The sequence below is a fragment of the Orcinus orca genome, chromosome 13 (assembly GCF_937001465.1).
Source record: "Orcinus orca chromosome 13, mOrcOrc1.1, whole genome shotgun sequence".
In the NCBI taxonomy this organism is placed as follows: Eukaryota; Metazoa; Chordata; class Mammalia; order Artiodactyla; family Delphinidae; genus Orcinus; species Orcinus orca.
The window spans coordinates 70,243,972-70,267,760 of record NC_064571.1 but is presented as its reverse complement, the minus strand read 5'-3'; the positions used below and the strand labels follow the sequence as shown (position 1 = coordinate 70,267,760).

At 45.2% G+C, this 23,789-nt stretch overlaps 1 protein-coding gene and 1 long non-coding RNA gene across 2 annotated transcripts; one reads left to right on the top strand and one right to left on the bottom strand.

The window, feature by feature from the left end:
- Window positions 1-2,606: 2,606 nt before the first annotated feature.
- LOC125960897 (uncharacterized) lies at window positions 2,607-21,227 on the top strand. The gene is made up of 3 exons (XR_007471038.1): window positions 2,607-5,812; window positions 14,191-18,065; window positions 19,758-21,227. It is a non-coding gene; the product is annotated as an uncharacterized LOC125960897 (long non-coding RNA).
- LOC101277822 (protein phosphatase inhibitor 2) lies at window positions 10,497-12,057 on the bottom strand. The gene has a single exon (XM_004268161.4). It carries the CDS (start codon window positions 11,743-11,745, stop codon window positions 11,125-11,127), a length of 621 nt encoding a protein of 206 aa, XP_004268209.1. The 5' UTR covers window positions 11,746-12,057; the 3' UTR covers window positions 10,497-11,124.
- Window positions 21,228-23,789: the final 2,562 nt, after the last annotated feature.

Sequence of the window (23,789 nt, the reverse complement as noted above, 5' to 3'; positions counted from 1 at the left end):
CAACAAATACTTTTTAGTATAAGTATATCCCAAACATTCCATGGGATATACTTATATTTTTATAAAGTATTTGATGCTTATCTGCAGTTCAAGTCCAACTGGGTGTCTGTCCTGTATTTTTATTTGCTAAATACAGGACAGACACACATGGGGTACCTCACTGCCCCCTGCATACCAGGGCCTGTGGGATTTTCCTTTGTCTGAGGCCATGTTAAGACCTAGCCTCTGCAGCCCTCAGCATGTGGCGCTCAGGGTCACATGGGGAGACATGCCCTGTCCCTGATGGCCTTCCAGCTTCTGGCTAGCTGGCGTCTAACCCAAGCTACTGTGGCCTTCCACAAGCCTGTGGCTCCCCACCTGGATGGATAGCCCTCTGCCCCTGATCGTGAGGCCTAACAAGTAAGGGCACCAGGGCTCTCCTGCTCCAGCCAGCAGCATCTACCAGGGTGTTGCATCCAGGCCGGGTAGGTGGCTCAGGAGCCTGCAGCCCTCGGCCAGCCAGCAGCTGGCACTGTGGTGCCCAGGCTGAGGACTGCAGGAAAAGGGAGGTGTAAGCTCTGCACATAGGGTAGTGGAGTGTGTGTTTGTTCAGAGGCCTATGTTAGAAAATGGCAGCGCCATACCTGGCCAGGGCTTCATACAGTTCAAGGCACTTTCGAGTGTCTGAGCGCGTTTGACCCTCACCAAGTCGCAGTCAGGCGAGCAGGGAGGGAGCTGCCTCCTGCTCCCCAGGATGGGGTCCCCAGGATGAGCCACCTGGGGCTGAGAGGGGTTAGGTCTTTGCTCGGGGTGACCAGTCCTAACACATGTGAGAGTGGTGGCTTCACCCTTACACAGAGCAAAGTGATAAAATGTGCTGCAGCTCCAAGGAGCCTGGGAGTTGAAGCTCTGGGCGAAGTTCCTCCATTCTCACAGTAGGAGGCAGACCTGAGGCCTTGCTTTGAGAACCAGGTGGACAAGTCTGCCACCCCACCCTGGCCATAGACAAAAAAGAGGCCAGTCACTCTCACTGGCGGAGCTTGAAGAGCTTCCTCAGGATGCATCTTATCTCCATCCTTCCTAGACATGGGTGGGGGGCAGAGATCTTGGTGAGGACCTCCCTGGAGCGGCAGGGCAGGGTGCTGAGTGCTGGGAGTGAGGATCTGGGTCAATCACAGCAGAGTCTTGGTGAATGCTGAACAGACTTTGAAGGAGGAAGACACAGCGATGTGTGTGGCCGAAACTGCACACATGAAGAGTTGTGTACATTTATTCCACAAGTATTTTCTGAGCATCCACTACATGCCAGTCACCGTTCTAGGTACTGGGGATACTGCAGGAAAGAACAAATAAGCACACACAGATGCCTCACAGATTGTCTTCTCTTGCGAGTGAGCTGAATATCTTGACCCCAACAAATGGAATGTAAAATTCAGCCCCTTTACCAGTTTCTAGAAAAAAACTTTTCCCTCCAAACATGGGGTGGGGTAGGGCATGTGTGTATGGGGCAGGGGGTATTTTGCTAAAGATTTATGGGGCCATGATGAGAGGCCATCACCCCTCTCACAGCCTCTCACTCTGTGAATCAATCCTCAGTGTACATGACCCTTCTCCTAAGTCCCCCTTTGGCCCTGCAGCCATCCTGGGGGTGCACTTCCCTCCCCTCATCTCCCACCATGAGCTCCCAGCCCAGCCAGCCTTTCTCCAGCAGTTTTCTCACAGACATCCAGTCTTGGGAGGGAAGGCTTTTGTGTCATTCCACTGTCACTGTTTGGTCTTGAAGGACACAGTCTGTTACTGGGAGGCCCCTACTTTCTGACATGGGGTTGTTGTCCCTCTCCCATTTCTACTTCTCAGAATTGTTCCAGGGTGAAATGACCTCGTATCTGAAAAGAACTGTACTCAGAACTCTCCAGCACTGTAGGTCATGTCAACCAGAAACACACTTGACAGTGACTTGCTCTCAGCGTTAGGTCAGCCAGCGGGAGACCAAGCACAGTGTGTTTACAGGAGGAAAGGTTGAGCATCTCCCCTTTATTTTGAATTGGATGTAATTTAGCACCTTGTCCTCACTCTTTTGTTAATAAAATAAAACAATAAACACATACTATCATCAAAAGAACATCGACAGCCTGTGTTTATGTTGTGTCTGTCTCGATTGCAACTGCTTTGTAGATTTTTAACAAAATGAGTTTTCACTCTGTGTTGGGGGGTATGATAATTAAAACAAAGAGGGAGGGCTGATTATTTTACTGTGTCTTTCATTCTTGCTCTTTCTCTTCCTTTTCTTTCTTTTTTTTTTTTTTCTCCCTTAAAACAGAGATATAGACCCTTCCATTAACATTGACTTTGGCCATCTCTGACAAGGCCAAAGCAGAGAAATTGGGTTCTAAGAATGTCTGTGTTGACTCTGCGAAGACTCCAGTCGGGAGTCAGGCAAATGCTCTTTCCGTCCACTGTTCCCAGGGGCTTTATTTGCTGCTCTGCCCTACCTTTCCTGAAAAGGACCTTCCGGGGTGATCTGGACACACGAATATGTTGCCTAGGGCGAGAGATGTGTGAATGAGGAGAGCAAGGAGAGAGGAAAGGAAAGGAAAAGAAAAGAAAAGAGAAGAGAAGAGAAGAAAAGAAAAAAAGGAACAATGAGAGAGGCTAGAGAATCAGTGTAAGCGCTGTGAACTCAGTGACATGGATCACAGACACAATGGTCATTTGTACCTTTTAATTAGGAGTTCAATCTTTTGGCTGAAAGTAACAGAAACACAGCTGTGGTTAGTTTGAGCCCCAAAGGAGGTGCTGGCTCACATGAGCTGACTGTGGAGACAGCAGAGAGGGAACAACTGGGTCCATGGACACCCTCGGGACTTGCCCCCTCCCTCCCCTCTTGGGTGTTGGTTCCACTGCAGCTCTCAGGGCTATGCCGGAGCACAGAGAGCTCCTCCCACCAGCTCCACTACTGACATAAACCCCTGAGACATCTTGGCAAACAGCAGCATACCATTTTTCAATTGTCAGATTTCAAAAATGTTAAACTCTGATACTCTCAGCTATCAGTGAAGGAATGGGAAAATGGAGACACTAATGCTCTGATACACTGCTGGGGGGTTGTAAATTGTCCCAGCCATTTTGGAGGGACAGTTGGCACTGTCTATTCTGATTTTGTATATATATATATATATGTTTTTTTTAGAAGATGTTGGGGGTAGGAGTTTATTAATTAATTAATTTATTTTTGCTGTGTTGGGTCTTCGTTTCTGTGTGAGGGCTATCTCTAGTTGTGGCAAGCGGGGGCCACTCTTCATCGCGGTGCGCGGGCCTCTCACTGTCACGGCCTCTCTTGTTGCAGAGCACAGGCTCCAGACGCGCAGGCTCAGTAGTTGTGGCTCACGGGCCCAGTTGCTCCGCGGCATGTGGGATCCTCCCAGACCAGGGCTCGAACCCATGTCCCCTGCATTGGCAGGCAGATTCTCAACCACTGCGCCACCAGGGAAGCCCTGATTTTATATTTTTTTAATTTATTTTTTGGCCACGCTGTGTGGCTTGCGGGATCTTAGTTACCGGACCAGGGATTGAACTTGTTCCCTCGGCAATGAAAGTGCAGAGTCCTAACCACTGGATGGCCACGGAATTCCCTCTATTCTGATTTTAAATGTGGATACTATTGCTCTGATGATGCCACTTCTCAAAATCCTGACCAGTAACTCTCAAACATGTGCATAAGGAAATATCGGCAAGGGTTATTTGGAATGTTATTTGTAGCACAAAATTAGGAATAACTTAAATGTCCATCTTTAAACCATGGTACATTTTATACTCTGAAAATATGGAAACTGTTAAAAAGAATGAAATATGTACTGACATAAGCCCCTAAGATATCTTGGTAAATGAAAAAAGTAATTTGCAGAATGACACATAATATGGTGTAACTTAAGCATAACCAAAAACAAAACATTGAAGTAATGATAGATATACCTGTGGGTATGTTTACAACATATATTTCTAATTGTATCCAAATGCATAGAAAAAGTTCTGGTGAGAGACTAAGATTAGGGGTGGAGATCGTAGGAGACTGTCAGATTTGAATTTTTTCAATGATAACACATTTATGTATAATTTATGTATTTAAACTTAATTTTTAAAACTTAAAAAGAAAAAGCTATGGAAGCATTCTAATTGGTTCAACTTGGGTCATGTGACTATCCCTAGACCAATGGACTGTGGTCAAGGCACCCCTAGGGTTTTACAACTGGCCCCACGTGGGTTATACATTCAGCCCTGTGAACAGGGGAGCAACACACTTGATTGGCAGCTCTTTCCATAATTACATGTTGGAGTGGTGAAAGAGCTGTTCCCCCAAAAAAGGGAGGTGCTGTTCTAGGCAGACAAAATGGTAAGTCCCTATAGTGAAAGCTTTTGAGCCAGCATTGTCATTGTGGGTTTATGTAGGTGTTATCCAAGGCTGAAAAAATTTGTCCAATATATTTCTATTACGATATAGGATAAGGATTTGTTCTGCTCACTGCTATATACCCAGAACCCGTGGAAGTTCTGGGTATATAGTAGGCACTCGGTATAATAATAGATGTTGGTTGAATGGAGACAACACTACACTACAATAGTCTATGATTAATAGTAATCTACAAATGGATCGCTGCAAAGGCAACTCCTCCCAATGCTCTCAGCAAGGGCAGAGGGAGAAAGGAAGAGGAAGACAAACCACCAGCTCAGGACTCCTCCTCCCAAGGCCAGGGAGTTGCCATGACAAAGGCTGGGACAGTTTGACAATGACCTGGACTAGATGTGGGAGCCCCAGGCCTGACCCCAGCCCCTGTCACCCCCTCTACAAGAGAACTTGATCCTGCTGGGTCCTGCACACACCCCACCTCCCTACTTCCTATGGGCTGAGGTCTTCCCTGGAAGGGCCCAACCAGCTGGAACCTTTCTTCCCGGGCCGGCCCTCCCAAGAGCATGATGGTGGGATGAGCTTCCTTTAGCCAGGTCCAGAGCGTGCCTGTCCAGGACCTCTGTGTCCCGGACCATGCAGTTATCCTGTTCATGATCTCCGCTGCCATGCACACACCCCAGCCCCTATGCCTCCTTTGCTGTTGAGTTCCCAGAATGCCTCTCACTTGAGCATGCTTTCTGAATGGAGAAATAGGGGGAAAATAATATTGTCTTAAGACAGAGCATTGAATATTATAATATTATACAAACATATACATAAATATATAATATACTGATACTATAATATTATAATGTATATAGCATCCATATTTCTATATAGTTTATTTTTGGGGGTTGAGACTTCATTGTAGATATACAATTTTGTATCTCTCTCTCTCTCTCTCTCTCTTTTTTTTTTTCACATAACACCAAATCACAAGCATTTTTCCAGGTCATAAAAAACTTGTGAAGGCATTTTAATTAAGGCCAGGAGAGGCCAGTGTAGAAACCAGTGTATATTTCTAGGCAATGGAGTGGAGGGAGGAAACACAACGATGCTGCAGGGTGAAGGAGTTCAGCCAAGAGTCCAAGTGGGGCCGTGAGGGAGGGTGCTGAGGCGGCAGGGCTGGAGGTATCCTGGTCGAGGGGACAGATTGCCCCCTGCTTTACTTTCACTCCTGCTCCAGTGACCCTCAAGAGACCAGGCAGTGAGCCTGTCTTTAGGTTCGATGGATTTTCTGGTTGGAGAAACTTGAGAATTTTAATTGTGGCAACCAAACCGATTTACTTGCAGAATGCTGGGCTGAGTCTGGTTTGCCTGAGTCTTCCGTAAGAAACCAAGAGGAGCTAGAGGTGTGCATGTCTGGTGGAGACGAGAAACCCAAGCCAGGTAACCCACGAACTGTGCAGATTCCAGGATGGGTCTTCAGATAGCTTTCCTTCACTTCCCGCCAGCTTGTCCCCTCCCCAGCCTTGTCACCGCTGGCCACCTCAACTCCCACAGCTGGGAGTCTGCACTGATGAGCACCTCCATCCTTTGCTGTCATCATTACCCAGCATTTGATGAGTGTCATTCATTCATTCAAAATATTTATTGAGCAGCTCCTGTCTGTCAGATAGCAGGTTATGCTGTTGTTATAAGACACATCCTTGTCCTCAAGAAGCTTCCATCTATCCAGTAGTCAGATCAAGGGACCACAGAGGTCACCCAACCTTTTGTCTGACTAACAGGAACCACCCCTGCCCCTGCCACGGTGAACTGATGACAGCTTTGCACGCTTCCCCAGAAAAATACACACATGCAAAGAGGTTTGCATACAATTGAGGGCAGCACCAACTTCCTGGACCCATTTATGATTTAAGGGTCTATGTTTAAGCAAACACTTGATCTGATTTAACCAACTTATTTTATAGATCAGGAAACTAAGACCTAGAGAGAGAAATGACTTGTCCATAGTGGATTAGGGGCTGAGTCAGCCCTAGAAGCCAGGATTACTGGCTCCTCAGACACTGCTCCACCAGACCTCCTCTCTCTTCCCTGTGGGCTGGAGGAACCTGGCTGGAGAGGGGACATGAGCCAAGCCCTGGGGTGCCCAGCCTATAGGTTCTTGTCTTCACCAGCCCTCTGGCTCCTGGGGGATACGGGCTGGTAGTCAGGAGCTCCCTGAGCAGTTGCTCTGACCCTGATCATCCCAACAGGTTCCCCCCAGACGTCAAGGGAAATGTTGTGGAGGGAACAGGATGTGTTTTCCTGCAAAATCATTTGTCTCACAAGATGATTTGCATACTGGTGGGGACACAAATGTCATTCCCTGCCCATTTCCTCCCTAGAGAAAAGTGTTCCCATCATAGCTTTCCCTTCGAGGGAGGAGACAGCTGTGTGGGCCCAGTCCCAGCCCCAGGGGACAACTTCCCCCATAGAGGGGGATCAGATGTTAGTGAGGGCTCCTGGAAGTAAGGAGCCTCCTTTATTTGACCTCTTCCCACTCCCAGGGCTTGGCTGGAAGGGGCTTTTGGCTCCAGCTCTGGTAAACAGCCTGCTTCTGTGATCCCTGGAGCCCTGGGCATCCCACCTTGCTCTATATTATTGGAGTTAAATTACTGGAGAGTCAGCTGCTAGAAGAGAGGGTTGAGGTGATGATAGGTGAAAAGTAATAACAAATACTTAGGGCTTACTCTGTGCCAGACATTACTGTAAGCTTGTTACATGTACTGTAAATTCATTTAATCCTCACAACAATCCAGTGAACTTGGGTCTGTTATTTTTCCCATTGTCTACATGAGAAATCAAAGTTCAGAGAGGTTAAATACCTTGCCCAAGGTCACACAGCTGGTAAGCTACACAGCCAGGATATGAACTCAGCCAATCTGCTTCCTAACTAGGGACTCTAAACGCTGTGTTATAAGAGGGAGAGTTAGAAGACTGAAGGATTATTCTAACCCTTGAGGGCAGTGCTATAGTCCAGAAACATGGGCATGGCATTCAAGGCCCCTTATGATCTGGTTCCAGCCACACTGCTCCTACTGTGATCCATTACGAAACACTCCATGAACCTGCCCCAGCTGGTCTGCACTTACTGTTTCCCCTGTCCAGACAGCACTTCCCCATTTCTCTGTCTGAAATGTCTATCTGAAACCGTGCAACTTAGATTGGGACTTGAACTCACAGTCTTCTAACTGAGATCACACACCTGGTCTCAGGACTTAATGAAACTCAGATTCTTGATGTCTTATCACAGAAAGAATTCAGTGAGAGACAAAGTGATAGGTAAGAAGTGGATTTATTTAGAGGGAAACACACTCCACAGACAGAGTGTGGGCCATCTCAGAAGGCGAGAATGGTACCAGGGTATGGGGTTGTCAGTTTTTATAGGGGTGGGTAATTTCATAGGCTAATGAGTGGGAGGAGTATTCTAGCTATTTTAGGGAAGGGGCGGGATTTCCAGGATTTGGGCCACCACCCACTTGTTGACCTTTTATGGTTGGCCTTGGAACTGTCATGGCGCCTGTGGGTGTGTCATTTAGCATGCTGATGCGTTACAGTGAGTGTGTACTGAGGCTCAAGGTCTAGTGGAAGTCTTTTTTTTTTACATTTTATTTTATTATTTAATTAATTAATTATTTTTTTAACATCTTTATTGGAGTATAATTGCTATACAATGGTGTGTTAGTTTCTGCTTTATAACAAAGTGAATCAGTTATACATATACATATGTTCCCATATCTCTTCCCTCTTGCGTCTCCCTCCCCCCCACCCTCCCTATCCCACCCCTCCAGGCGGTCACAAAGCACCGAGCTGATCTCCCTGTGCTATGCGGCTGCTTCCCACTAGCTATCTACCTTACGTTTGGTAGTGTATATATGTCCATGCCACTCTCTCACTTTGTCACAGCTTACCCTTCCCCCTCCCCATATCCTCAAGTCCATGCTCTAGTAGGTCTGTGTCTTTATTCCCGTCTTAACCCTTGGTTCTTCATGACCTTTTTTTTTTTTTTCTTAGATTCCATATATATGTGTTAGCATACGGTATTTGTTTTTCTCTTTCTGACTTACTTCACTCTGTATGAGAGACTCTAGGTCCATCCACCTCACTACAAATAACTCAGTTTCTCCAGTGGAAGTCTTGTCTGCCATCTTGGACCTAGTTGGTTCTAACCATTTATGTCGTGTCCTGTGGCTATGTCATTCTTTTAAAGGTTGTGCCCTGCCCCCTGCCCTCCTATTTCATATCTACTGAGAACCTCTGAAAAGCCCTTCTATCTGTAGGCCGAGTCAGGCAGGCCCTTTTCTTTCTTCTTTTTCAATGTGAGTGACTCTCATCAAATTGTCCTCTAATTATTGGCTAATGAGTCTGTCTTACTTCTAGATTTTGCTCCTAAGGGCTGATATCTGTTTTATTCATTTCAGACTCCTCAACATTAAACCCAGTACTTGCTAAATACTCAGCAGATGTCTGTTATGTACAGTGAACAAAGCATGTTGCAAAATAATATGTACAATTTGCTAAATATTGTATTGTGTACACTGTAAATGTATCACAATCCAGTTATATCCCAAAATGTTAACAACGATTTTCACAGAATTTGGGCTTTACAGGTGATTTTTATTTCTTTGTTTGTATATCTGCATTCTCCAAAACTTCCATAATGAGCAGGTATTACTTTTGTAATACCAAAGGCAAACTAAATTTAAATTATTTTTAAATTGTTTTGGAATGAGTAATAATGCTAATAATTTTTGAGCACTTACCACATAAAAAAATTAAGGACTTTATATGTACTGTCTCTAATGCTCACAACAGTTCTCTTTGGTAAGTAATATTGGCATTATTACCATTTTACAGATGAGGAAACTGAGGTCCAGAGAGATCAAGTAACTCACTCAAGGTGACACAATTAGTAAATAGTGGGGTTGAACTTGGAGCCCACCCTTGTCAGACTCAAGAGCCTGTACTATAGCCTCTCTGCAACCACCCTTTAGATGGAAGATAGGTAAAAGGAAAATATCTCCTTTTAAAAAATCGACCTTCTATTTTGAAATAATTTCAAACTCAGAATAGTATAATGAACTTCTGAATATCCTTCTCCAAGATTTAGCAGTCATTAATGTTTTGCCACATTTGCCTTATCACTCACTTTCTTTCTCTCTCTTCATATATATGTATTATTATTATTATTTTTTTTTTTCCTCCCACTTCTTATTTATTTTGACATATTGATATTTCTATAAACTTGCAAGTGGAAGAAAAGCTGTTCAATAAAAGCCAATTCATACATACATACAGTATACAGAAATTATTTTAAAAGTCTGTTCATATAATGGATTCCTTTGGTACTAACAAAAAATTAAGATACAAATAATTGACTAGAAATGAAACCATCACTAAACTAAGATACACAGGAACTGCACTTCATTTCAGGGAAGAAGTCCAAATCTTACTGTGTTAGAAGAATAAAGTACATTTGTCATAGTATACATTATGATATTCCCTTAAAGCAGGAACTATTTAAGGTTTTTAAATTTTAAAAAGTGTTCAGATTTACTTCTGTCTATACATTCAGGAACTATCATCATATCACTGGTTACACACAATTCTCTCATCATGAAAAAAAAACCCCCCAAAGCCTCAGTTAGTTGTTTTCTAAGGTCTAATTAAGTCAAACAATAAACTAATAATAGCACTTTAATTAGCAAGCTGTAAATCACAGAGGTGTAGAAATTCTGCAGTTGAATTGTATTTCCTGTCTATAGTACTGCTGCTATTCAATCTATTTTCTCCATGTATTAGAAGAACTAATAGGCATTGATAGTCAAAATAAGATTTTCATTGTTGCAGCAAATGACAGAATATGTGAGAAAAGGAAAAGTTCCTAATGTCACGACAATCTTTATGATCCTTTATAAAGGTAAAGGATTCTGTGCATATGCGTGGAAAGGAGTAAGAAACAAAGGTAGGAAGTTAAGACAAGTAGATAAAGGGAATGCTGAGACTATATTAGAATTATATTTATTTAAAAAACTGATCTGAAGTCTGCCCATCGAGAGTACAAAAAAAAAGTCAGAGCAGACGTTAGTGCAAGTTTAACCTGATAATTTATTTGTGGAAAAAGCTAATTTTGATGAGAAAAAGTTTAATCCTTTCCTTGTAAACATAAAAGAAACTCAACAGGAATTTTAAAGGTAGTATACCAGAAAATGCAACAGTAACTCTTATAATTCTTTTCAATTAAACAGACAAGTTGAAGATGCATGTTAAAATACTTTTCAGACTGAATATTTATCAGCCTGTATGATCTGTTGTTCCAATTGGATTTTGATTTTAAAAAAACCTAATTTTTATAAGAGCTATCACATCTAGAAGTGAAGAAAATAAATTAGATCCCTTCTCCCTCCCCAAAAGATATTAACTTCTAAAGCATAAAAAGCTATATATCTTATACAAATTAACCAGTGTTCTTACAAAAGTAATGTAGTTTTGGACTGATGACATTATGCTGTATTTGTGGTGAAGTACTAGGCACAAGAATATATGTATCAATTAGGCATTTTCAGTCTATTTAGTCTCTAAAGTTATTTAATTCTTGGCAATATATAATAACTGGTACGCATTTTGGTACTTAAGTCATGAATTGTAGAGAACAAGAAGCAGTATGTTATAGTAACGGTTTGTATCTGACAATTACTGTGCTGAACGAATCCCTTCTATGAGCTCTGTGATTTGTTTTGCAGTTGGTCACATGTAGTAGATCCTTGATTTGATTCTTCTGTATTCATGCTTTCTCCAGCTGCAGTCTCTGACATTTCTTCATCCTCCTCCTCATCACGTAGGTCTTTTGAAATTAATTGTCTAGCTAATTTAATATTCAGTCCTTCATTGTAGTGAAGCTTCCTTTTCATTTCAAACTGTCGCTTTTTTTCTCGTTCTGCAGGTGAGAGGTCACTATCCTCATCTCCACTGCTTTCTTGTTCACGAACTCGACACTTTGGCTCTGAGCTTTCAGCAGCAGCAGTTAATTTCCTAGCTAAGATATCTGGGGTCAGGGCTTCAGTGGTTTCTGAATCACTCAGTGCATCTTCATCATCACCTACCATACTATGGTAAGGAGTGCTAGGTTCATCTATTTTCATTAAACCATAGTCTTTGTCTGCTGGATGATATGTCGCCAGGACGTTCATTTCATCCCACTTCTGGGACTTTTTACTCAGCTCTTCGTCGACACTCCTGCCGGGCTGTTCGGCCGATGCCAACACAGAGGAAGTCGCAGCGCTCTTGTTCTTCAGGATCCCCTTGATGGGCCGGTGCGAGGCCGTCGAGGCCGCCATTGCCCGTCGCTCCGGCGGTCGGCTCAGCGTCGCTGCTTGGCGCCGGGTACAGGAAGGAAAGGGCTGGGCGTGAGCAGAGACTCGCCAGTCAGCCGCCAAGCCCGCCTGGGGCTGAAGCGGCCGCACCTGCTGTCGCTGAGACAGCCACCAGAGTCGTTGTCACGACACAACGACTCGGACGCTCTGGCGTCCAGCCGACGCCGCGTGGCTAGCGGTCCTTAGCGCGCCGGGCGGCCCTTACAGCACCCTAGGCTACCCACACTTCATCCGCGGCCCGTGGAGAGAAGCCGGCCTAACGCCGGAGCGACGCCGACGCCTCTATTATTTTTTATAACAGCTTTATTGAAGTATTACGTCTCATACAATTCACCCATTTAATGTGTACAGTTCAATGGTTTTTAGTGTATCCACAGATATGTGCAACTATCACCACAGTCAACTTTAGAACATTTTTGTCACCTCAAAAAAGAAATCCTATATCCTTTAGATATCTCCCCCATAAACCCCACTCCCCCCAGCCCTAAGAAACCATGAATCTGCTCTCTGTTTCTATAGATTTGCCTATTCTGTTCAACACATTTTGGACATGGAATTATATATGTCATTTTTGTGACTCGCTCTTTCACTTAGCATAATGTTTTCAAGATTTATCCTTTCACACTGCATTCCTTTTTACAGCCAAGTAACATTCCAGTATATAGATGTATGCTACATTTTATTTATTCATTCATCAGTTGATGGACATTTGGGTTTTTTCTACATTTTGGCTATTATGAATAATGCTGCTATGAACATTTGTGTACAAGTGTGTGGACATAAGTTTTCATTTCTCTTGGGTATATACCTAGGAATGGAATTGCTGGGTCTCATGCTAATTGTATGCTTAACTCTTTGAGGAATATTAATGTGCATATTATTACTTCTGGACCATTTGAGAGTTAAGTTGCAGACAGGCCCCTTTATCCCTAAATACTTCAGAGAAAACAGACCAAGGACATTCTTTTTCATAACTACATTTCAATGATCAAATTTAGGAAATTTAACATGGGTATAATATTACCACCTATTATATGGTCTATATTTAAATTTTGCCAGTTATGTCCTTTTAAAGCGGCAATTTTTTTTCCTGATCCAAGATGCAACCCAGGATCACGCATTGCATTAGGTTGTCTTTGTCTCTTCCAGTTTGGAACAGTTCCTCAGCCCTTCTTTATCCTTCTGTGGCTTTGTAAAATGCCCCTCAGTTTAGGTTTATCTGACGTCTGGCTGGCTGAGCTTCCAGTGTCCATTTGGTGGGCGCTGAGGTCAGGTCTGGCAGCTGCAGACCGGAGAAGCCCGGCCAGGGCACAACCTCAGGGGAGGAGCTTAGGGGAAGCTGAAGGAACTAGGGAGGGGACACCACAGTGGAAGATTCCCCACCTGGAGGATTTCCTGGGAAGTGCCCCGAGAAAGACTGGCTCTGTGGGGACTTCTCCCTCACCCTTTCCTGGGAACTGCTAAGAGGGAACGAGAGGGTGTGTCTCAGGGCCAAGTGCTTCCTGTTGTGGCTTCACAGAGGACTCCTGAGGCCTCGACCAGCCTGGGCCCCGCCTGGGAAAGGCTGCAAAGAGAGACGTGGGGATGTCCGGGAAAGGGCGGGTGGGGGAGACCAGCAGGCCCAGTGCTAGGAAGGAGCTGCCCCTTTCTGGGAAGGACTTTGATGCAAGAGCCCACCCCTATACCCCTCCCTCTCCCGTGCCCTGCCCTCCAGCTTCCGGCAGCCCCAGCTCGGTTCTCTGGAAGGCATTGGGGAGAGAAGGCTGCCGCGAATTCTAATCAGGCAGGAGATGGAGATGGGGAGCTGGAAAGCATCTTGCTTCACTTGGCCCTGAGCCTGTTTGTTCCGCAAGGACTCCCAGCCCAAGGCCCCGCCGACCTTTGCAAGAGGCCTTCTAGGAGTTCCGTCAACGTGATGGAGAGGAACAGAATCTTCAATCCTGATCCCCAGCTGCCAGGCAAAGTTCTGCCTGAGGCAGCAGTGGCTTGTCCATTTGTTCATTCATTCATTCATTTTGTAGCTGGAGATCCCTGTTCCTCAACCTTCTCTCTCCCTCTTGGGGAAGAGGCTCGGTGGGGCTCCCAGGTGGCCATCCTGTACCCAGCTTGCTTCTGTTGAGAACACCTGTCCTCAGAGCCCCAGAGGACCTGCCCTCCCTCAGCTCCAGGGCCTTGGGTTCAAGCCACGCCAGGGCTGAGCCGACCCCAGCTCAGTTTACAATGTGGTAACCGACACCACCTGGGAAGGGCAGAGCCTTAGGGAGCCAACCAGAAAGGAGTAAAGCAGGGAGACGAGGAAGGATGCTAATACTTTGAGCACAGAGTGAGCCCAGAGACCAGCAGGCATGTGGTCATCACCTGAGTTCATGCTCTGGCCACCAGCAGTCAAGCTCTGTTCTGTCCTCACAGGCTGTTGACAATTGGAAAAGTTCATGTAAAAATCCAGACTTCTGATTTTTCTTGACAAATGAAAAGATCTGGCAACCCTGAGCCTGCGTTCTGTGTGGCAGCCATGGTAAGTCAGGAAACTTTATTGTTGAAGTTCTCTTCACTCCTTCTATTACCTGCCTATTCCCCAAGGGCACCTGTGATCTCTTTCAGGCTTCACCATCACCTTGTGAGGCCAGAGACATTAACCCCACTTTATACGTGAAGAAAGCAAGGGGAGAGGTCAATAACCTTGCCGAAGGTCCTGGCCAGGGAGAGGCAGAGCTGGGCTTCTCACCCAGGTAATCTGCTTCCCGGTCCATGCTCTCTGCATTCCCTTCAACTTTTTCCTGGTCAGAGAGCTGGTACTCCCAGCAGCAGCTGGATGGACTGCAGATGCAGACAGCAAATGAAAACCCTCTGGCTGCCCAGGTCTGGGGTTTCGTAGGCCTCAGCAGAGTCCTAAGCTGGGCGAACCAGCTCTCAGCGGAGGCTCTGGAGAGGCAATTCTTTACCCATGCATGGAGCCGGAAGTGATTGGTCAATGGTCTCACCACCACTCAGGCAGGCGAGAGGACCTGGGCACCTCTGGTCAGTCTAGGTGGTGTCTCCCTTCCTGGCTTCTCTCCCCTTCGCTGGAAGCAGGCTCCCTCTGGCAGCATCTTGCTCCATTTGGCCTTTCTGCCACACGTGGTGCAAACTGGTGGTGCAAACGGGCCAAAACCATCGCAGTCTGCAAATCACAGCACAGTCCAGACCAGTCAGGCTTGCTCGAGCAAAGCACTCTTTCTGGTCAGTGGTACGTTCTCCTCCTGGAGAGGCTGGCTGACCCTTTTCCTGGAAGGGCTTGTCCAGTATTCTCCAGCAGTTTCTAGGAATGAATGGAGGAGCAGTGCCTGAAGATTACAGGGTTCCAAAGGAAGCAGGGTAACTACTTTATAAAAATAGCTCAGCTGTGTGTGGCACCTTACGGTTTATAAATCCTTTCACATCCATTATTATGTGTATTATTTGGTTCTCAAAACTTGATGAGCCAGATAGAGCAGTAATTGGCAAATATAGATCATCTAGGAAAGGGCACGGAATTCTGAGTTCCATTCTCAATCCTGCCACTTACCTTGAGCAAGTTCACGCCCTCTCTTTTAGCTTTTATTTCCTCATTCACTAAAAAAGATAACAAATTTTTTTATAATGGGTGAACTATGGGGGTTTTTTTAGTTTAAATAAATTTAATTTAAAAAGATAATAATCTCTCCCAGCAAGGCTACTCTGCTTTATAACTCCAGGGGGTGCTATTTACATGGAATACCATGTGATGAGTCCCCTTGAAATTGTGCCACAGGTGGAACTCCTCATATGCATGTCATGAGGATTAAATGACATAATTTATGTGCTAGCACACGGTCTGGGAGATAGTAGGTGATTAACAAATGCTTGCCAAGTGAATGAACTGCTCACTCAGTCACGATGGATTTTGAGAGGCGCTCACAGGAAGAAGGAAGTAGTACTGGCTCCCTGTGGCTGGTGTTGAATTTCCTGCCCATTCTTCTGTGACTCTTGCCAATTTGCCCCGTGTCCTAGGCCTCTGGGCTCCCAGCCGGCTGGAGGCACAGACTTATCTGTGGGGACTGGAGAGTTGGGCCTGGGCTGGGTAATGACCAGCCTTCCGCTCACTTGAAGTTTCCGCTGGGGGGCTGGAAGCCACAGCATCCAGATGGCTAATTGCTTTGTGCCTGTTTCTGCAAATCACAGTGATTCACTGTCCCTGCTGAAAACACGCTCTCTTTTCAAAGATTTAATGGTTTCCAAAATTAATTTAGCCTCATCTGTTATGCCCCTGCCCTTCTGCACTGTCCCCTTCCCCCCCAGCATCCTCCCCTGTCCCAGGACGGAGCTTTCTGCTCCAGAAAGCCGGCTTTCACTCTGCTAGGCATAGTGGAGAAGGTTGGGGAGCACAGACCCCTTTCCAGGGTCACCTGAGCACACACTCAGTGTGGACTTTTTGGGAAGAAGCCTAGGAGGGAAGGGCTGATGTCAGGGACACACTTATCTCTCACCATCCTACATGGTTTTGGCCACCCAACCCACTGACACTCCTAGACAAAGAACTCCAAGGAGCTCCCGTTTGCACTGCTTTGCTTATAAAACTCCTAAAGATCATCTGTTTTTTACATGTGAGGGACATGGTCAGCTTTGTTTGTTTTAGACAGCTCATTATGGGTCCATGAGACCTTGGGACCAGATCCCTGGCTAAGAGGCCAGATTTTAAGGAGTTTACCTCCATCCGATTCTGTATTGTTTCTTGACTATCTTTAGGCTTCTGTTCTTCCCCAGTAACATAAAGGTGATATAATCCCTACCTCTGCCCACTGTTCATTTATTTAATAAATAGCTACTGAGTCTCTCTGTATATCAGGCATGTGCTAGGGATTGAGGGTACAGTAGCAAAAAAGCTCCACAATCCTGGCCCTTCCAGAACTCAACTTGCAGTCTAGAGTGGAGAAAGAAAAGGCCCGTGGCCAGCAGGCTGATATATTCTCTGTGAGGGAACATCAGGGGCTAAGGGAGCACCCCATCTCCTGGAGCCAGGAAAGGCTCCCTGGAGGAGGTCATGCCTGAACTGAGTCCTAAGTGATTAGAAGGTGTTATCTTTTTTTTTTTTTTTTTGCGGTACGCGGGCCTCTCACTGTTGTGGCCTCTCCCGTTGTGGAGCACAGGCTCGGGACGCGCAGGCTCAGCGGCCATGGCTTACGGGCCCAGCCGCTCCGCGGCATGTGGGATCTTCCCGGACCCAGGCATGAACCCGTGTCCCCTGCATTGGCAGGCAGACTCTCAACCACTGCGCCACCAGGGAAGCCCTAGAAGGTGTTATCTTGAAGAAGAAGAAAAAGAAAGAGGAGGAGGGGAAGAGGAAAGATGAGCAGTGTCCAGGTAGAGGAAATAGCATATGCAAAAGCCCAGGGCAGGAGAACGGTTCATACTGAGGATCTGCAAACCAGTGCAGCATGACTGGCAGAAAGACAGAGCAGGAGCGGTGAGAAGGGCAGCTGGAGACAAACACGGAACTAGAGCAGCAAAGGCCTTTTAGCACCTAATGGAATCACTGTGGTGTTTTAAGCATGGTCCAATGTGTGCTCTGGAGAAATCACTCTGGCTGCGGTGTGGAGAATGGATTGGATGGGGTAAGACTGGAGGTAGGAAGGTCAGGTATGCAATGGCTGCATCTCAAAAGCATTCTGAGACCCTGGGTGAGATACTGCTAACCATTTTTTTTTTGTGGTACGCGGGCCTCTCACTGTTGTGGCCTCTCCCCTTGCGGAGCACAGGCTCCAGACGCACAGGCTCAGCGACCATGGCCCACGGGCCCAGCCGCTCCGCGGCACATGGGATCCTCCTGGACCGGGGCACGAACCCACGTCCCCTGCATCGGCAGGCGGACTCTCAACCACTGCGCCACCAAGGAAGCCCTCTTTCTATTATTAACATCTTACATTAGTATGGCACATTTGTCACGATTAATGGACCAATATTGGTACACCATTATTAGTTAAGTCCAATCTTTATTCAGTTTTCCTCAGTTTTTTTCATTTCCTTTTTCTGTTTCAGGATCACATCCAAGATACTACGTTATCTAGTTGTCATGCTTCTTTAGGCTCCTCTTGACTGTGATAGTTTCTCAAAATTTCCTTGTTTTTGATGACTTCAGTAGTGTGGGGGAGTACTGGCCAGTTATTTTGTAGACTGACCTTCAGCTGGGATTTGTCTGATGTTTTTCTCACGATCTGACTTGGAGTATGGATTTTTGGGGGAGGAAGACCACAGAGGTGAAGCACTGTTCTCATCACATCATATCAAGAGTATGTATATCGACATGACTTGTTACTGTTGATGTTGACCTGATAACCTGGCTAAGATAGTATTTGACAGGTTTCTGCACTGTAAAGTTACTCCCCCCACTACTTTCCATACTGTTCTCTTTGGAAGGAAGTCACTATGGGCAATCTACAACTTAAGGATTGAGGAGTTATGCACCACCTCCTTGAAGGCAGAGAGTATCTACACATGTTATTTGGAATTCTTCTACATGGGAGATTTATCTATTATCCCTCATTTATCTAATTATTCAATTATTTATTCATATTAGTATGTACTCATGAATATTCATTTTATACTTTGGGTTATAATATGATAATATCTTATTTTCTCGTTCAAATTGTTACAACTTTAGCCATTAGGAGCTCTTTCAATTGGCTCCCGTGTTCCTTTGTGTTCTCTACCGCACCACCTCTCCCCATCATTGTGGAGTTTTGAGTACTTCCTTACTTTTTGGCATTATAAGATGCTCCTGGACCATCCTTTATATTTCCCGCCCCAGTTCTAGAATCAACCATTTCTCTGAGGTGACCCAGTCCTTTTATTGGAGAATGGTATTAGAAACCAAGATCTGGGTGTTAGGTGTGCTCATTGCTACTGGGATGTCATTGCTTCTACATCCTCTCAGCTGACATAGCAAGGAAATAGATGTGTATACTAACCCATGTATGTACGTATATCTATAAATATTTCCATATGTAACCATCTGTATCAATATTAAGTTAAGCATGATTTCCCACTTATGTCTTCAATTCTAATTCATTACCACATGGATCATTCTAGCCTTCTCTTATTTGTCTATAAACATCTATTCCAACAATAAGAAATCTGGCTCCCACCATCTTCCATTCATTTAATTATTCAATTCCAATGTACATGTGTTTTCAACCACCCACTTTTTAAAGTAGGAATTTAATTATTCCCAAACTACTTATTTCACATATCCAAGATTCCATAAAGGACTTTATGATACTCTGTCCTTACAGTCCCTGACCTGTGCCAACCCAGTTTGCCAAACTGAAATGCCAATTCTCACATTGATGTCCTCTCCAGGATTTGGGTTGATTGTTTTTTTCTGGTCTCTTTCCAGCTGAAATGTCCTTCTGTAGGTCTACTGACAAGAATGCATCATCCCAGATATTCCCTGAGTAACAAACTCTTATTCTACCAAATCTATGCCTAAATGGTTGAGCAGGTGGTGTAAAAGGTAGAGCTTGTCTCTGCTGGGAGAGAGGAGTGCGTTCTCCACATTCTTCCTCACCATGGACAAAGTTCTCAGAAGCCACTTTGGCTGTAATGAGAGATAGAAGTATCCCTTAATGGTGTGTTCCCATATCACCACACACCACACCGCCTGAGGCAACACCGCTATAAATAGCACTTGGTCTACTTACTAGTCCACCACAGCCGAGTTAACCCAGACATGATGGAGACTTGGTGGGAAGAGGAAAAAGCAGAAAAACAAATAAAGCGAGAAGAGGAGAGGAAAAAGGACAATGGAGAAAGGGCAGTGATGATATTAATAACGTATATAGTTAATGATTTTAATAATTACTTACATTTGCAAAAAACTTGAACATGCATGGTTTCATTTATTTCATTAAGTATAATGACTCATAAAAGTATATATTTAGTTTTAACCTATATCTTAGGTTATTGGCTTTTGTGTGTTCTAGATTTAGGGATAGGTACATGATCCAAGCTGCGCCAATGAGAGTTGGCTCTGGGACTATTGCTAGAACTGTTGGAAAAGAAGCGTGTTCTCTTTCCATTGGGATTATACAGTAAGTGTGAATGGATGGTCAATATATCTAGTTAGTTGTTTGCTTATTTATTTGTTTATATGCATAGAAGAAGATCTGAAGACAGTATCCCAAAATGTTAACATCAATTAATTTTTGGTGATAGGGTAATTGGTGATATTTATGGTTTTTACACATGTATGTATTATTTATATTTTCTATAAAGTCGTATATTACATTTATATTAACATAGATTTTTCCTGTTATAAATTCTTATTTTTAATTATTTTATAATATACTTATGTTACAAAACATAAGTACATAGAAATATGTTTATAATATATTGTTATCTAAATAATAGATTAGTGTAATTTTCACACTAATATAAGACAGAAGTCCTTTACCCCCTAAGGTCCATTTATTCTTTCCCTTGGTTACTGACTCAAACCCAGTTCCCTACGCCTGGTAGGACATGCATCCTTAATCGCAGGACGATCCTGTGTCCTAGAACAACTTTTTTCAAAATAAAGGTTTTTACCTTTTCAAAGTAAAGTATTTATGAAAAAGGTATTTTTCAAAATAAAATACAATATTTAGGAACTGAGAGGTTCTATTGGTTTTGTCCACATCCCATCAGACGCTAGACCTCGTCAAAGAACAGGCTGTGTTCTCGGCCGGCAGTGGCAGGAGGACCAGGGATAGAGGGACCAGTTTTGTAGTCATTTTAGAAGGAGCTCAGTAGGTTTTTTCCATAGCCCTGCCAGAGAGCGGAACAGCTCCCACCCCACAATGGAAGAGAAACAGCTCCAGTGGCAGCCCCATTCTTCCTGGGTTCCCTCCTTCAGTGTTTACGAGAACTCCTGGGAATTCTCCACAGACTGGGCTGCCCTCCCTGCCAGTCGCCCGCTCAATCCTGCGCTCTCCCACTGTGGACACAGGCCCCACCCTCAACTCCCCAAAGCACAGCCAAGGCCAGGCTGCAGCATTAACAAAACTCCCCATAACCCCTGAAGAGATGCCACTCATTCCAAAAGAAAACCACCTTTTATAATAACGACACAGAGCCTGTAGTTTCACATTGTTCTGAATTGCATTGTCTCTTTTCCAGAACAGGTTTAAGTTTTATCCCTGCGTAACGCGAAGTCCTATTAAAATATTTTCCTAAAAACAAAAGGGATTATTCCCACAAGAGCAATTTACTTCCACCTCCACAAAAGATAGAGGAACTGGGATTAAAAACCCAAACCCACACAGTATAGCATAGCAATTTGTCCTCTTTTCACACCATTGCAGTTTTCAAAAACAGGAGAGACCACTTTCTACACATTTTCGTTTCTACCTATTTGGAAACAAAAGCGTGAGTCTGACAGAAGGTCAGGGGCTTGGCTGGGGGGTGGGGAATGGGGGGTGAGGAGTGGGGGGATGGGGTGTGGGGTGTGGGAGAGACTCAGGAGGCGGGTGGGAGGTCAGTGGACACAGAAAGCACCAGGTTCCCAGAGGCTGGCACTTGGAGTCAGATATGGGGAGAGAGGGACAGACAGTAATCACAGTCAGTTTGCCTGACCACTGAGTGTTTGTTATTTCATCTTCAAAGGAGGCACCTGGGAGAGCCAACCTCTCAGGCCCCTTCCAGCTCCCGAACTCTCCATACCTCAGCCAGGTCAGTGAGGTAAGGGGCCACCTCCCCAGGTGTAGGTCTCCACAGACCGTTTTCCGGGATTGCATCAGCGCTCATTCTTCCACCTCCAAGGGCGCCTACACCTCCCTCCTCCGCTCCCAAAACTTCTTAGGTTGAGATAACACGCTTTTGTTCTCTCGCTGACTCCACACCCATGGGGAGAGGGAATGAGGAAACCTTCGGGAAAGTTCGGCCTATCTGATGAAGGTAAGAGGTAGGAGGCTGCCCCATTACTCCTCACGCCTTCCAGGTTCCCGAGGGCCCCCGCCCGATTCAGGAGGCGTTTCTGGGCTTGGCTTCCTGGCAGGTGAGGCTTGCAGGCACTGGGGGTGCTCAGGAGGGTGGTGAAGGCCCTGGGCTCATAAATCCTCATCTTGGGGATTCATTACGGATTTTTTTCCAAGGACTCCACCAAGGAGGAGGTGGGTGTCTTCTAATGGCTTCTCATCAGACTCATGATCAGGTCCAAACTTCTCAGCCTGGCATCCTGGATTCTGCAGAATCTTGCCTTGGCCTTCCTTGCCAACCCTGTCTTCTGCTATTCTTCCCAGACCCACTGAGCTGTAGCTACATAAAACTGCACTATTGCCCTGGACACGTTATACATGTTCATGCCTCTGTGGCTACTTTGCATATTCTGTTTCCTCTGTCTGGAGTGCCCACTGCCACTTCTTCTCTTAGAGAACTTCTATTCATCCTTCAAGAGCCTACTTAAAAGTCATCTGCCTCTTCAAAGCCTTACTTGATCCTCAGGGTTGGTTGCTCTGTGCTCCAAGGCATAGGGTTTCTTCCCTGGCTCACCACCCAGTAGGGTAATTATTAGGATTTGCATGTTTAAATTCCTCCTAGTTGCTCCTCTAGGGCAGAGAGTGTGTCATTCACCTTTGTAAACCAGTGCTGGGCTCTAATAATTCCTCAGGCAATATTTGTGTAAGAATGAACACAATTTCTGCTGCATTTGTGGTATTACTGAGTAGTATTAAGAGAATGCTTCAGTTACCATGGACATTTCCTGGCCCACAGCGCTATGTCTCCAGACAAGGGTCGTATATCTGTGAGTCTATGTATTCACACAGCATCAGTACGGTACTCCTCAGATAGTTTTACATGTGTTTTATTTATTTTACACATTTACCTGATGGGTGGTTATTACAGTTACCATCATAAGATGAAGAGACTGAGATGCCAAGAGATTAAGCAACATCATGTTCAATGTTATAGTACATGCGTGGCAAAGCTGGAACTTGAACCCAGGTATTCTTGCTGCAAGAGCCGTAAGATCTCTGCCTACACCAGAGGTTCTCAATAATGAGTCTTTGAATCAGCAGATCAGCCTCACCTGGGAACTTGTTAGACATGCAAATTATTGGGCCCACCCCAGGCCTACTGAATCAGAAACTTCTAGGGTGGGCTCAGCAATGCCTGTTTTGACCACCTGCAGGTGATTCTGTTGCATGGTCAAGTCCAAGAACCCAGGCCTACATCATCGTAGCTACTCCAGTGGCTGTGCAGAGCCAGAGGAGGGCGCTCCAAGGCAAACCTTTATCCCTGAATAGTCATGGCAGCTGGAATGGAAATCTAGCCCCAGGTAGAAGGGAAGAAAACCCGTGGACTGGGAGTTAGGAGCCAGAGTTCTAGTCTCACCGGTTCTGCGATTATTGATGGTGATTTTGAGCACCTCTCTGGGCCTCAGTTTTCTCATCTGTAAAATGAGGATGTTGACGAAATGATCTCATATCTAATTTCCCTTTATGCTCTGTTATTCAACTCTCCTTTGGAATGTGTTGTCCATGCCAGCGGTGGAATGAAGACAGGGTATGAGTGCTCATTTTACATGAATTTTTCCCATACTTGGAAATTGACCATTTCCAAATTCCAAATCCTTGGACGAGCTATCCTCTACCATCTTCTTCCTTAAGGGCAGGAAGTGGGAGCAAACATTTGAGTTGACTCATGAAACTTTATTAGGCAAAGAATAGAAAACCGTGTGATGACACTGCTTTGGACCCCCTTCTGTTGCCCGAGGCTCCTCCCCTGGGCCTTTTCCCTGATTCCTCTCCTGTCTCCTGCTTCCCCACTGGGACTATGCCAGACCCTCTTGCTCACAGGACCATCTCCCTGTCCTCCCTGTGAGCTCATGTGCGTTCCCTGCCCCTCGACATGGGGTTGCCCAATTCACAGGCCTTGCTTACTCACCATCCTTCTGAGGAAGGGGGAGGGATGATGTGTCAGGGTGACTTCCTAGGTGCACCAGGGGCTCAGTGGCCGAATGGGGGAGCCCATGGATA

Coding starts and splice junctions, on each gene's coding strand:
- LOC101277822 (XM_004268161.4), bottom strand. CDS start 11,745: ATGGCGGCCTCGACGGCCTCGCACCGGCCCATCAAGGGGATCCTGAAG.